A 14,984-nucleotide genomic window follows, 5' to 3' on the forward strand; every position below is an offset into this window, starting at 1 on the left:
TGTTTTGTCTGGGTGGTTGAGGGTTGATATGTCTTTAAACATCTGTAGAAATCTAGGATAAAAGTAGTTTTGACCAAAGGCCCAACTAATATCTTAACCTTACTGAACTGTCTTATACAGGTTCTTATAAGAAAATGGTCATATACAATTTCACAAGCGCCCCCCACGCCTTAGACTGGTCACATCTTATTGGAAAATATGAACAATACTAAATTACTAAATTGCACACAGACAAACACACACATTATATATATATATATATATATATATATATATATATATATATATATATATATATATATATATATATATACATACATACATACACACACACACACACAAAGGTATATATATATATATGTGTGTGTGTGTGTGTGTATGTATGTATGTATGTATGTATATATATATATATATATATATATATATAAATATATATATATACATACATACATACACACACACACACACAAAGGTATATATATATATATATATATATATATATATATATATAAAAATACAAAAAAACACACATACACACACACACACACACACAGAGGTATATATATATATATATATATATATATATATATATATATATATATATATATATATATGTTATAAACACATATGTACATTGTCATGCACAACTGGTATTTTGTTTAAGGTGAAAAAAAAAAGGAATTTTTACCATAAATCCTTTTTGGCCAATAAAGCCGATAAATCTAAATCTAATAACTCTAAATAGAATGTTTGATTCTATCGTTAAATTCTCTTTTGACATTTTTATCTTAGATAAATCCTTATATTCTTCGCTGAATAGATATTTACAGATATGACGTATAATTGAATAACAAAAGTCTAAGAGGTTAGGTGGGATAGACATGCCTAAATGAACAGGGCTCTGTTGGGATTTAATTTGTAGACATAAACCACACACCTCACTGATGAGGACTGGTGGACTGGAAATGCATTTCACATCATTATGACATGAAATCAGGGAAAAATCTTTTCAATTTGGCCCTGAAGCATTTGGTGGGAATGTAATTCCCCTACTTGTTCAGGGGAAAGAATCAGGCCTATGTTTTCAATTATATGTTTCTAACATACCCCAGTCATCCCTCTCACAGAGTCTACATCAGTGATTGTTCTATCATATTAGGATCATTAGTTAAACCGGTCACTTGAATTCAGTAAGTTTAATCCAAACCTCACCAGCTCAAAATATGTACACCTGTTAAATAATGTCAAAGTGAATGATGTATAAGTCATGCGTACATGCTCTATGGCAAAATAAATTGTACATAATTCATTATTGAATAACGCCTAATAGTTGACTAGATAGATTATGTACAGAGTGGTTCCATCAACCACAACACACAGCAAGCGTGTTGTTCAATCTGTTTTGTTGGTGATTTGTTCATTATTTCATTTTAAACAGCTTATAGCTAAAAAAAAGTGATTAGCAAAGGTGGAAAGTAAGGTACATTTTTAAAAGAAATTCTATAATATCTACAGTATTTTTGGAATTTTTTGTGCAAGGAATTGATTAAAATTCTACATTCTAATGGGTGTGACATGGTGGGTGGACAACCCCTTAATGCAGTTTTATGTACATTTCTACATTTTACATGTCATGTTTTTACCCATTTATATGAGTGCTATAACTTACACCAAAATGGAGGGAAAAACCATCCCTCTAATCTTAAAAAAAAAAAAGAAAGAAGAGAAAAAAAGGAAAAAGTAAGAGACCTAATATCTATCGAGCCAATGATTTACCTATTGTTGGCTATGTTTTGTATCTGGTAGTTTACCCTGAGTAAAAAAATAGAAGCTGTATTTTAACTTTCACCAAAACATTTTTATTTAGATTTGCTGTTTCACTTGAGTAAGGATTTTTTTGGACTTTTACCACCTCTGGTAGTTACTTAATTGGTGAGAGAGTAGTAGACTATATACCACCTCAATTAAATTATTGAATATTTTATTGCTCCTTTATACATTTAGAAATAGCCCCACTGAATCTGAAACCAAAATAAGCTCAGGTTGCAATGTCTTTTAGAAGGTTTTGCTGTTCAGTTGGACACTCAAAATCCCAGCCCTCCATTGCTTATCCAAAAAAAATGTCACCTGAGCTAATAAGCTAATTAGGTATTGGAAAGGCCCCTACAACTAGCGACAATGATACTCAAGAGACCGCATTGCTAAAAGCAATATTGAAACATCACCCAAAACATCCTCCAGATGGGAGTTTTAGGGAAAAGGTATGTCTGTATCAGTCAGGTAGAAATGGCTTTACACAAATACAGCAAATGAACAAAAACAGTATTTAGCTCAGTGCCATAATGAAAGAGTTCATAACACTGCCTATTGTATCTGCCCAATTTTCCTCTCGTACTGAGAACAAACACACATACACACAGAACAGTGGTTGTCGTTCAAATTCACATTTCGAAATGTACAGACACAGAGGGCATAGGAGGTACACAAGCTCACAGTGGTAGCACCAGCACCGATTACAGGTCTTCTATGCCACACCATTCTTAACAGAAATTACAAAACAGAGTTCGTACCAAGGGTCACTTGGGCGCACACAAGGAGGCTAGGACGTACAGAAAAAGGGAGTCCTAGAAAGTTTACTGGTCATAAAGTGACCTATTTTAGTGGTGGCTTCATGCCAATTAAAATAACAGGAATGGATGATGCATACCATCATGTTACCATTTTACTGCCTTAACTTGAAATGTAATGGATTCAATGGACGTTCTTTTGTGTGTGAGCTATAAAAGAAAAAAAAATGTTAAAGTGTGCAAATGTTAAAGTGTGTGTGAGTTTGTATGAATAGTAGCAGATAATGAATCCCAAATAGACTTGAAACTCTCTTAAATTTGGTAAAACTGCACGGTCATGCCAGGACTGTTATGCAGGACCCAGTATTTACATAGAGACTGTTTGATAAATGTTCATAATGAACATTTACTGTTTGCAGTCTAGTACCACTGTGACGGACCGGAATCCCATCCTAGGTGTATCCCTAGTATTCCCGGAATAGGCTCCAGATTCACTGAGACCCTGACTAGGAGAAAGGACTTACTGAATTTGAGTGAGTGAGTCTATTTTGCTAGACTGGATAATTCCTGGGCTTTTAAGGTAGAATAAAAGTCACCAAACAGTTACTTAAAATCAATATAATATGAGTGATTACTTTTTTTTAAATTTTTTTTTACACTTTTACAGTAGTATATAGAAGTTGATGTTGTATTTGTTTTTTTTTTATGTCTATGAAGGTTTTCAGTCACCAAGGTTTCTAGAAGTATCATGTCAAGGCTACTGGAAGTGTTTTACAGACTTTCAGCCATTCTTTAATAGAGCTTTTGATAACCAAATGAAATTGAAGCCCCTTAATATAAAAAATGTCTTCTAAACATTTTACTTGCCATTTCTTGCCCACCTGCATAAGCCCTTCATCACAACATATATAGATTTGTTGAAACAGATTCTTTCGGACAGGCATCAACTGCCATAAAGACAGCTTTTGCTAATTTAAAGTCAAGTTGACAAAACACCTGAGACAAGTAACAAAGTTTGGGTAAAATAAGGCTGTGCTGTGGCACTTTCCAAGCTTATTTAGAACACAGTAGAGTGTCACAATACATAACGTTCATGAAGCTCAGAGTATATCTGCTATATCAGTCATGTTATGCAATTGTGTTACGTAAACTTGCACGTGTCTTTACGTCAGCTGCTGGAGTAATGCTTTATAAACGTGTTCGTCAGTTGGCATGAAGGGCTTATTATCGTACTTGCCCTATGAACAAGTAATGTGTTTGAAATGTCTTTACAACGCTAGTAGCCTTGATGTACAGTACTATTAATAAACCAAGTGTTCTGTATAGTAAGGGAGTTATTGGAGGGAAAAGGTGTAATATGCCTCAGCTCAACTCAACCTACCCACCTAGCATTATTTCAATAGGCTGCAGCTTGTAATTTCCAGAATGAAACATGATCATCATCTAAATACACAGTACCATCACTATCAGCACAATACACAATATGGGTTAAAGCTGTGTCTATAAAACCCCATCCACAAACATAAAGTAGTTTTTGAAAACATGGCTCTTTCAAAAGGAAAATCCTATCTACACAAATAGCATAAATGTGGACTCTTGATTACTTAACATCCTATCACAATATAATGGGATTGGTCCCCACTTTACTGGATTTTGGAGCATGACTGTAAGGATATTTGCCCTCTCACACAAGAGCGGTCAGACATTGATCTCAAACAAAAAGGCAGGATGTGAAGTTGGTGTACAAATCCAGCCCAAGGGTGTTCAGTGGAGTTCATAAGAGGACCTTTGTGCACAGCAGCATTGTCATGCTGGAACAGGTTTGGCCTCCTTTATTTCAGTGAGAGACTATCTTAATGCTTAATCATACAAAGACATTCTGGTCAATCGTGTGCTTTAAACTTGGTGGCAACAATTTGGGGAAAAACATATGGATGTTATGATCAGGTGTCCACACTCTTATCTTTGTCTATACGAAAATGCAAAAACGTTTGATTGAGCAGGCCAACCAACTGGGTGGAGATACGCTGGTCAGGGTTGCGGCTCAACTAAAGTTCTAAAATGAAAAATGACAATTAAATTATGTAGACTGACAGTCATGTGGAACTAGTGATTAAGGTTACACTTAGGTCCTATTAATAATTTCTGTTTACAGCACAGTTTGTATTGTTTGTGTGGTGGACTCAGATGTATCTGCATGCAGGTGTAATATTAATGCATAGAGAAATGCAGAAATTAGAAACACTAACACATTTGAAATAAGCAGCCATAATAAATAGAGTGCTAGCTCACTCATTACATATGTAAACAACAGTGCGCATATGCAGATTCACACAGACAGCTTTCTCTTTTTTTTTTCCTGTCCACACAAAAACAGTGAAACAGTGGGTGGTTTCAAAAAGCTCCGTTTTCAGTGACCCAAAATACTGTTGTCAAAAATAACAATATACATGTGGACATGGCCTAAGTGTGTGTGTGTGTTTGCTGATATCTGTGACCATCCTATATATCACTAATGTCCCATCCAAAGCCTCTGTGCGCTGAAGCCCAGTTCATACTTTCGGCAGTGAACAAGTCCTAAAATCAGATGAATTCAATACAGCTGTTTGAGCAGTTTAGAACATTCCTGTAGCACAATGAATGTAAGTCCTGCACGGTGCACAAGTCAAGGCCTAGGTGCTCAAGCAGAGTTCCATTCATTGTGCTAGGTGACTATTCACAAACTGTACAAATGTCAACAAGGACACACAATGTCATAGATGTGAAGCACCACTTTGCTATAAAATTAGAGATTTCCACATCTACAGAATGATTTGGGTCCAATAATTAAAAGGGATTTTGCTGGTTGTTCTGGTTTTATTCTTATTGAAGTGAGCATTATTATTTAAAGCCTTAAGGTGTTCAGGTAATAAGGTAATAACAACACTAACACTGGTTTCCCTTGAGATGTGACCTTAAAAAAAACATGCACATAGGATTTTGAGGTGCTTTGCATCTATAAACAATCCTTATTAAATTCATCTGAATAAGGAGTTTATTTGACAAACTATTACAATACTGAAGAATTACTAAAGAAACCCAGAAAGCAGCATCTGTGATTTTTTTTCTGCAATTTTTGCCAAGGAAAAGGTCATGAGACCCATCAAGCTTTTCATCCTGTAACCTAGAGACACATGCATGCCTACACATGCTCACACACACACACACACACACACACACACACACACACACACACACACACACACACACACCCCTACATGTACACAAACATACACTCATACACAAACGGTGCACTATGAAGCACTCGTGACCTTGCTCGGTTTGCGTCATCCGTACCGGATTTTTAAAATTGACTGTACAAGAACAAAAGTTGACAAAATAGAAAATAAATAACATGAACAATACTAAGTTTAAAATGCATTTTGAGTGACCAGTCTAATTAAGACTTAAGCATCTTCTCACCACTCACTTTTTTTCTTTGTATCTACATCTATCTTCCTCTTGTCATTTTCAATTTCATTTGTTAAAACTTTTTAATATTCTAAATATTGTTTTCTTTTTTCTTCTTGTTCTTTCTTTTTTTTTTTTTTGCAACTGGGAAACTTCCGGCCCCTCCGGTAACAAACATAACCATCCACCACCACCCAACCCCATGTCTCAGAGAGATGATCTCAGAGAAGGGAGACAGTGGACAGGTCAAAGGTATAGGTATAATAGGCAAACCGGTTGTATGTGGAGCGGAGAAAGTCAACTCCAGTGTGTCTTATTGCAGAGGCTCTCTTGTGTTTTGTCAACTCATGACATCAGGTAAAAAGATAAAACAAGTCCTAAAACTGTGTTCGTACACGTACCTATGGAAATAAATGTACAAAGGACAAAGAGACTCGCGTGGATCAGTAGTTGTTTCCATCATCACAAGCAGTGGAATGACTATGACTACTACTTCAACCCTGTGTCTTCCAGTTTCAGCCTGTGCGGGTTCAGAACATTCCGGAGGGATGTTGTGCCCTCCAAAACAACAGAGGCGAAGTCAAAGCAAAACACAGGAAGTGGCCTGGGAGACATAATCCATCCATGACAAGAAGCCAACATGTACGTTCTCCTTTAGTGGTTGTGTGATGGAAGGATGAATGGAGAGAAAGAGAGAGAGACACATAGACAGAGGTGGGTCTAGGATTCTGAGGAGGAGCGTGAGCCCCCCTGCACCAGTGATCTATAGATGGATGAGTTGAGGAAGCGTGGGTATGAGTCTCTGTGCATGAGCGTGTAGATCTGCAGCTGTGCGTCCTCAAACGTGTGTGGAGTTGGGTCCTGCATCTTCTTGTTGATTACCTCACGCACCCGCGAATCCAAACTCACCTGGCAGAGAGAAAGAAAGAGGGGCAGATTTAAATAACCTGTGGTAGACCTATGATGCAACAATTTATATCAAGAATTTCTGAGAGTTTGCAGAGTTTCTGGAAAAAACAAACAAAAAAAAAACCCTGGCTTTTGTTTTCTGTCAGTATAATGTTATTTAACACTATATTCATCCTTATTATACTATATCCCTCAAGAATTTTGATTATAAAGATAAAGATTTTTTTTTTTTACTTTTTAAATAGCATAATACTGATTACCTCTTTGAATGACCACTGATTAAAAAGAATGTTACTAATTTGGTTGCTTTTTTGCGCATAATCTTTGCTCACTGAGAGGACACTCTGGTGCTATTCACTCCCACTGCATTTCTGAAGCCTTTTCTGTACCATCTTGTAAAATATGGACTCAGAGCATACACATTAGATACAACTGGGTGGACATTGGGTTTGCCCCTCACCTGCCAACATTACTGACTGAAACTCATATGTGAGTGTGCACTTTCGATCAAGGGGGGTTATGCACCTATTTTTTTTAAGGGTGAATCATGACATTGAGAGACGAATGGATTTTGAACCATCATCTTTGTATATCGCAAGGGTAATTTGCGCACTGTGTTAGCAAGTTTTGTGATCTTTTCGTTTAGGAGGGGTTTTCGCTGACAACGATGTAATGCTTCAGAAAAAAAGTTCATCCACGAGCCTGCGACCGCACACAGATCCTGATTACATAATCATCCAGCTCTGTTGCATCGGCACCGCCTGCCACTTATTGCAGTGTGTTCTCTTTATGCATGATCAAAGTGGTGAAAATCTCAGAAAAGTGTGGAAGATGCAACTCAGAACTGCTAATATTTATACTATAAAATCCACATGTCTAAACAATCTGAGGGGACACGTGCCTAAGTTTGAATGGGCATGATGCCTCAGCTTTAGATGGTGCATCGGCTAACTCAGAGTGGCAAGTACAGTGTTACTAATAGCAATTCCATAGAAGTGGACATATAACTCTCATATATATATATATATATATATATGATTAAAAAATATAAGGTTCTCATTGGGCAATGTTTATTATTAGTTTTTATATTAAGTGATTTTTTTTTTACTTGGATTAAATAGTAACTTGATGCTTAAATATTTATTAAAACTTTTAATAATCAAAAATACAAAAGCACAAAAGCAATTATATTAATGGTACATGTTAGCATCTGCAAGACATTAGCTGGTTGTGTTCGTTCTGCAAGCCTTAGTGCTTGAGAACACTTGAAACATAAAAACATGGGTGATGCAGCAAGTTTTTGGATAGACTGAATTTCCTCCCACCTCTTAAAACATTATAGTAGATGGATGAGCAACACTGCCCGTAAAATTGACCCTAGGAGTGAATGAGCTTTTATTACATTTACGGCATTCGCCTTTTCCAGAGCGACTTCCATTTTATACAGCTGAGCAATTGAGAGTTAAGGGCCTTGCTCATGGGCACAGCAATGGCAGCTAGGTGGATATGGGATTTGAACTCACAACCTTTAACCACTAGGCTAGAACATGGCACCACATGGATGTGTGTGTCGTGTCCTGTGATTGGCTGAAGTTCCATCTATTGTGTATTTTTGTCATGGGCGCAATGGTCCTGTGATACGTTCTGTGGCCAGATTGAAAAAAATCCTTCAAAATCAGGAAGATAAACAAGAAGATGGACATGTGATGGATTGATGAGCTCTGTGAACTTTGACTGGTCAGCCTGAAGCTGCCTTTAATCAGCAACGCATATGAAAGTGGTCCGAATGAGGATAAAAATAAATAAATAAAATCATGGATTCACTGTTATTCTGTTTAATACCTTATGCAAAAATTTAAGCCAATTATCTGCTGTATGAGCACAGCCAAAGACTTACATGATATCTCAGTAACATATTGTAACTCTATTTTATTCCACTTTCATGATGCAGACAGTCACATTTCACTACATGTTGTACTACATGTATATATTGTTGTCTGTGGCACACTCGAATTTGAATACAAGCTTATAGCCATAAAGTCAATGTGACCAAAAACTCACTGAGGAGCCCATGGAAAGAACCAGTGGGTCACCAAGCCTGTTTCTCATTCCTGTTCCCCTCTTCCCCCAAATCAGCCCCCTATCTATCCTCACTCCCTTGCTCAGCACACTATAGCCTATTTATAGAGCACTTCTTAGAGGCCAAATTAAACACAATTTATAGCTTCCTGTGGATTGTACCTAATGGTGCTGAGAGAGAGGATGAAAGAGAGAGAGAGAGAGAGAGAGAGAGAGAGAGAGAGAGAGAGAGAGATAGAGAGAGAGAGCAAGCGAGAGAGAGAGAGAGAGAGAGAGAGAGAGAGAGAGAGAGAGAGAGAGAGAGAGTGCTAGATTGTATGCTTTCCCAGAGGTGCAGTGACTCAACACACAGATGGATCAACCACAGCATAACACATTAAAGACACACAAGGTTTAAATTAACATACCCCAAAACACAGGACACATGCATTCCATCAGTGAGCAGCATGTATGTTCTTTGAGCTTACTTAAAGTTAAAGTTTTTCCTCCTTCTCAATGCACACATCAGCATACAACATACTCTCTGCTCAACCTCATAAAAAATCCACTTATCTTAGTAATATTTTAGTAAAACTATATTATACAGTATATCACTCTCATTCTGTTTAACAGAAAAACTGGATGTAAAAAGCATATTAAACTGCAGTTCTTTGTTATATGTCGCCATGTTTGCTGTTGTCATTGAATACACCTGAAACATAGCAAAACATTTTCTTTTTTGATTGACAGACTCTTCTTCAGTGACAGCAATATAAATATTGTATACCTATGCGTTATACACGTACATGTTACATATTAGATGTAATATATGTACACAAGACACACAAATATGCAGTTTCTATGCACTCATATGATGTAATTGTATAAACACGACAGAAAGCCTTATAAACCACATAACACTGGCTAAGTGTGTATCTGTATGTATTTATATCTTGGTGGGGATCAAATGTTCCCTTAAGGATAGTAATGTCCAATACCTGTCACACATACACAGGTGTATGATCAACATACAAGTGTGTTAGTGTGTACTTTGTGTGCGTGTGTGTGTGTGAGAGAGAGCGAGTGTGTGTTTCACACTGGTGTAAGGAATAAAGTCTGTGTGATGTAATTGTGGATGTCAGACATACATTTAATATGCTTCCTAAAACAGATTTCCAGCATGTTCAATCCCCAGTGAAAAGAAGGTAATCTACAAATCACATTAATCAACATTAATCAACATGTCTGTCTGTAAGTATTTATGATCACTGCTTGGATATCAAATGAAGCTTCCATGGAATGGGAAATTAAAACAAAACCTGCTCCAGCAAGTCATATGCCAACTTGTATGTACATGCACGTGCACATGCTCACTCACTCACACACACACACACACACACACACACACACACACACACACACACACACACACACACACACACACACACTCACTCACTCACTCACTCACTCACTCACTCACTCACTCACTCACTCACTCACTCACTCACTCACTCACTCATTCACTCACTCATTCACTCACTCACTCACTCACACACTCATACACTCATACACTCACACACACACTCATACACACTCACTCATACACTCACACTCACTCACTCATACACTCACACTCACTCACTCACTCATACACACTCACACTCACTCATACACACTCACACTCACTCACTCACACACTCACACACACACACACTCACTCACACTCACACACACTCACACTCACACACTCACACTCTCACTCACTTATACACACTCATACACACACACTCACACACACTCACTCACACACACTCGTACTCACACACACTCATACTCACACACACTCACACACACTCAAACATGCACTCACACACACACACTCACACACACACTCACTCACACACTCACTCATGCACCTGCACACGCGCACACACACACACACACACACACACACACACACACACACACACACACACACACACACACACACACACACACACACACTACATTTTATTTGAAGATTCTTTAAAGCCACAGTTAAAATAGTATGTAGAATATATGTTGGAGACTTGGAGAATGCTTTACTCCAGCTGACCCAAAGCAGCTCTCATTACTTACAATACACTTTTAATACTTCCCGAGATCTTTATTTCTTGCTCTCAGGAAAAAGAGTAAGATAAATAGAGAAACAGAGGGGATAGTTAATTAAAGACTATAGAGAAATCAGCATGCTGGGCTATAGACAGAGTGAGCTGTTAGACGTACAGATGGCAGAAGAGGGTTAGGTAACATCTTAAAGAGCACCATGTTCCTCATTATCAAGTGTGTGGAAGTGGGTGTCCATTTGTTATTAATACTATACGTTAAAACACAACCTGAAGTTTTTTTCCATTTCCACTGCTGGAAGTGGCAGACACATCCAGCATTCTCCCTTTAACCTTTGTGTAAATATTCACACACACTACACAACTATTTCAAGCAGATCAGAAACAAAGCCATTGTGGTTAAACCTACAGATTTTTATCCCCAGTGACAAAAAGAGCAGAATGGGGACTCTGGAGTTCTGAAAACTGACAGTATCCACAATATTAACAATGCACAAATACACCTTGGACAACATAAGGATTTAAAAAAAATAATATAGCATCCCACTACAAACACCATTCTTATATAAATGACAGTTCTGTTATAAAGAACTGAACAGTTATCCATCTATTAATACTACATTGACGACTCGTAAAGACAAAGCGTCTGGAGAGTGCCGGCGACTACGGTGACACTTTTGAGAAAAATAATATGGAGCAACTTATTTCAGTGTCTACCGATGGGAGTAAAGACAGTAAAGAGCACGTGACCTGTGGCAAAGAGCACAATGCTGCTTCTCCTTCATCTTCCTCATATCACTGCCGATATGATGCATATATCCATTGCTGATTGTTTTTTCACAACACCAAATCTACTTCAAGAATGTTTGACAGTTTGGTAGCAAGAAAACTAATTTGTTGTCAGGTGAAATGTTACTAACTATGACAGTTAGTAATAGGAACACATACTGATGCCTTGGCAGTACAGAGACTTGTACCTTTCAATGATAAATTCGCTTTCAGTGTGAACTTTCCTCACTTTTCACAGTCGCTTTCAGCGTGAACTTTCCGTGGTGAATCAGGAGCCTGTTCCGGATTCACCACGAATACTGGGGATGAGCCAGGAATTCAGGATGAGACATTAGCTCGTTCCAAAATACCATGTAAAACAATCATGAGGCAGCAATATTCCCTAAAGCAACACCATGCCATCCCGATACTAAAAATTCCAGTAACATTAATAGCATGACTAAATAAACAAATATATGTAGAGTGTGTGTGTATATATATACACAAATATACACAGTATTGCCAAAGCACCAAGTTTACACACCCACATGCATTGGCAGATTTTAGTAAGATCTCAGACAAGTGTAAACTATAATAATCATAATAATACAAGGGGGTTTTACAGAGAAAGTTCCCAGCAAACAGGATATTATTTCAGATCGGGAAAAAAAACACCTCATAATATTTGAGGTGCAAACAGGGCTTGTGGTTATTCCAGTTGCCAGAGATGACCCTTTCCTGTACCGTTCCATTTCAGCTTTGTACTACAGTGTATATTGTGTGTATATATATATTGCACAGTGTGTTAAATGCATGTGCAACGTTGCATCATGCGTTACACAAATCCCAATGTAAAACCTGTAAATTTATGCTTATATATTCTTACACACAAGTCTGTAGAACAGTTTGTTCCTTTAACACCAAAACCTGGTGTAGTGAGGTTTTTTGTGGATTTTGTGTGAGTATTATGCTGTTATAGTTTTATATAGATAACATTTTTCTAAAATTCAGTCCAAAATCTTTTTTACATAATAAATTTCTCTTTGTTAATTTATTTGTATTGTAATTATCTGTACTTATTTAATAATAAACATAGTCTAATTAATTTTGATTTGTTTTAGTTTTTTTTTGGCACATGCTGCATTGGACATTGATCTGTAATTATAGACTACATGGTCTCTTATTATTATTATTATTATTATTATTATTATTATTATTATTATTATTACTATTATTATTATTATTATTATTATTATTATTATTACCTCTTTTGGTGAAAGTATAGAGATGTAGTCTTCGTAGATCATGCGTGCCTTCTCCTCTATCATGCTCTTGTTGATCTCCTTCTTCAGATCCTCACAGGACAGCCAGAAGAGCATGTTCTCCTCACTGTACTCTGTGCGCAGAAACTCGCGGAACACGTTCCGGCCTGCCGGGTTCTTCATCAGCTTATCGAAGGACTGAGCCCACTGTTTAATCTCCTCCACCGTTGGTTTGGTGCTGAGAAAAGGAAAACATTTTTTAACTAGATTTGTAAAGTTTGTCACGACAAACGTTGATGTTGGCTTTGACGGTGCAAGTATTCGCAAAGGCCAGTGCTTTTTGGAGGCGAGTGGACATAAGGGTCAGTGTTACTTTTGGAGGCAAGTGGACAGAAAGATAGGGTGCAAAAACATTTCGAGGCAAGTGGAGACGAGCATGTGACGTCATCTGAATACTCCTGAGGAAGTTCCCCTCATTGTTCTGAGTGTTTTGATATGTCACATGTCATTGTTGTAAAAACTTTGTTCAGAGTATCACCCTAAAGGAGCTGGCCGAGTTTGGTGTAGATAGTTCGAAAGCTTGGCGAGTTATAAACCTCCAAATTTAATAGGAGTCTATGGGTTTGAGACCTGGTTCCCGGAAGTACCGATACTCGGATCGCTTAGAAAAGTAATAGCAACAAATTTCAGACTAGGGTCTACAACATATCCGAATTTGGTGCATGTGGCTCGAAAGCCCTAGACCGCATTAAATTTTATACATTTTTGTCTAAGCTTAAATAGGAAAACAGAATGTTGGCTTCTACAAAGCCAACATAATTAATCTGGGCTGGAGATGAGTGTGTCTTCAGGCTATATGATAAGTTTTTTTTTGACAATAGTAAAGGCGTTGGAATGCTCAAGCACTGCAAAGAAAATCTCTGTAAAGAAGAAAACACCTGAGATTTCTAAGTATTAGGGGTTTGCCAGAAATCCATCTTTGTCCCCGTCTTAAAACAAGCCTGAACATGCGGTGTTATGCAAATCTCAAAAGTCCATCACACTAATGATAAAATTCATCCGAGACCTGCAGCTTTCAACCTGCCCTGTATTCCAGTACTCAGAATTCCCCACATGACTCATGATAAGTAGCTACCTATTATGTCATGACTGAGTAGATGGTTGATTGCCTTTGAACAAACTACCTACAAGGCTAACCAGCTGGCATGCTAATTAGTGGGCAAATAAAGAGTCATCAAACTAAACCTATTATACTTTCTGCTCTTAAAACAGATATCGATAACTCAGAATTAACTGTTTACATTTCTAAGAAATCTGACTTTTTTGGCAGACATAAAATTGTCATGCATTCTAGGGCCGTTTATAAGTAATAAAGCATTCGAGGAAGAAAAATTGAAAAAAAAAAAACCCACAAATGATACTGACAGGCGTTTCCTTAGTTCATGTTATAAACCATACTTGCTGTTTGTCATTCTGAAAGTTGTCACGTGGACCAGGAAGCACACTGTGGTACCGAGCATAAGACCACCTATAGGAGGTGCTGTAATTTCCATTGCACTGAACTGTTCTGTGATTCCAGAGAATGTAAAAGCAACCTGTACTTAGGTCCACACTTTTTCACGCAGTAAAGAAACCTGCACGTGTTTTTGCTGATGACATCATTAGTTTCATCAACACAAGTGTATCATAAGTGGTAGGGAACACTGTGGGACACAGAAGAGGTGAGTTTCCCTGCAGCTCCTAACAGCTTAAACCAGCAAATGTGGCCAGTAAAACGCAGTTAACAGTGGTGGCTGGAATTGTTGGGATTAGAACTCTTTTGATTGGTAGTGCTGAGCAAATGCCATTCATAGCAACTTCTAAAA

At 37.5% G+C, this 14,984-nt stretch overlaps 1 protein-coding gene across 14 annotated transcripts in view; it reads right to left on the reverse strand.

The window, feature by feature from the left end:
* Nucleotides 1-966: 966 nt before the first annotated feature.
* The window catches only part of rgs19 (regulator of G protein signaling 19), a 43,274-nt gene continuing 29,256 nt past the window's right edge, over nt 967-14,984 (reverse strand). For all 14 annotated transcript variants that reach the window (XM_027144659.2, XM_027144655.2, XM_027144661.2 and 11 more), the window contains 2 exons: nt 13,123-13,357; nt 967-6,926 (listed from right to left, as the gene is read on the reverse strand). In XM_027144659.2, the coding sequence (XP_027000460.1) occupies nt 6,738-6,926; nt 13,123-13,357 (424 nt within the window). In that variant the 3' untranslated portion in view covers nt 967-6,737. The remainder of the gene's footprint in view (nt 6,927-13,122; nt 13,358-14,984) is intronic.

Source organism: Tachysurus fulvidraco, chromosome 23 (assembly GCF_022655615.1).
Source record: "Tachysurus fulvidraco isolate hzauxx_2018 chromosome 23, HZAU_PFXX_2.0, whole genome shotgun sequence".
NCBI classification, from domain to species: domain Eukaryota; kingdom Metazoa; phylum Chordata; class Actinopteri; order Siluriformes; family Bagridae; genus Tachysurus; species Tachysurus fulvidraco.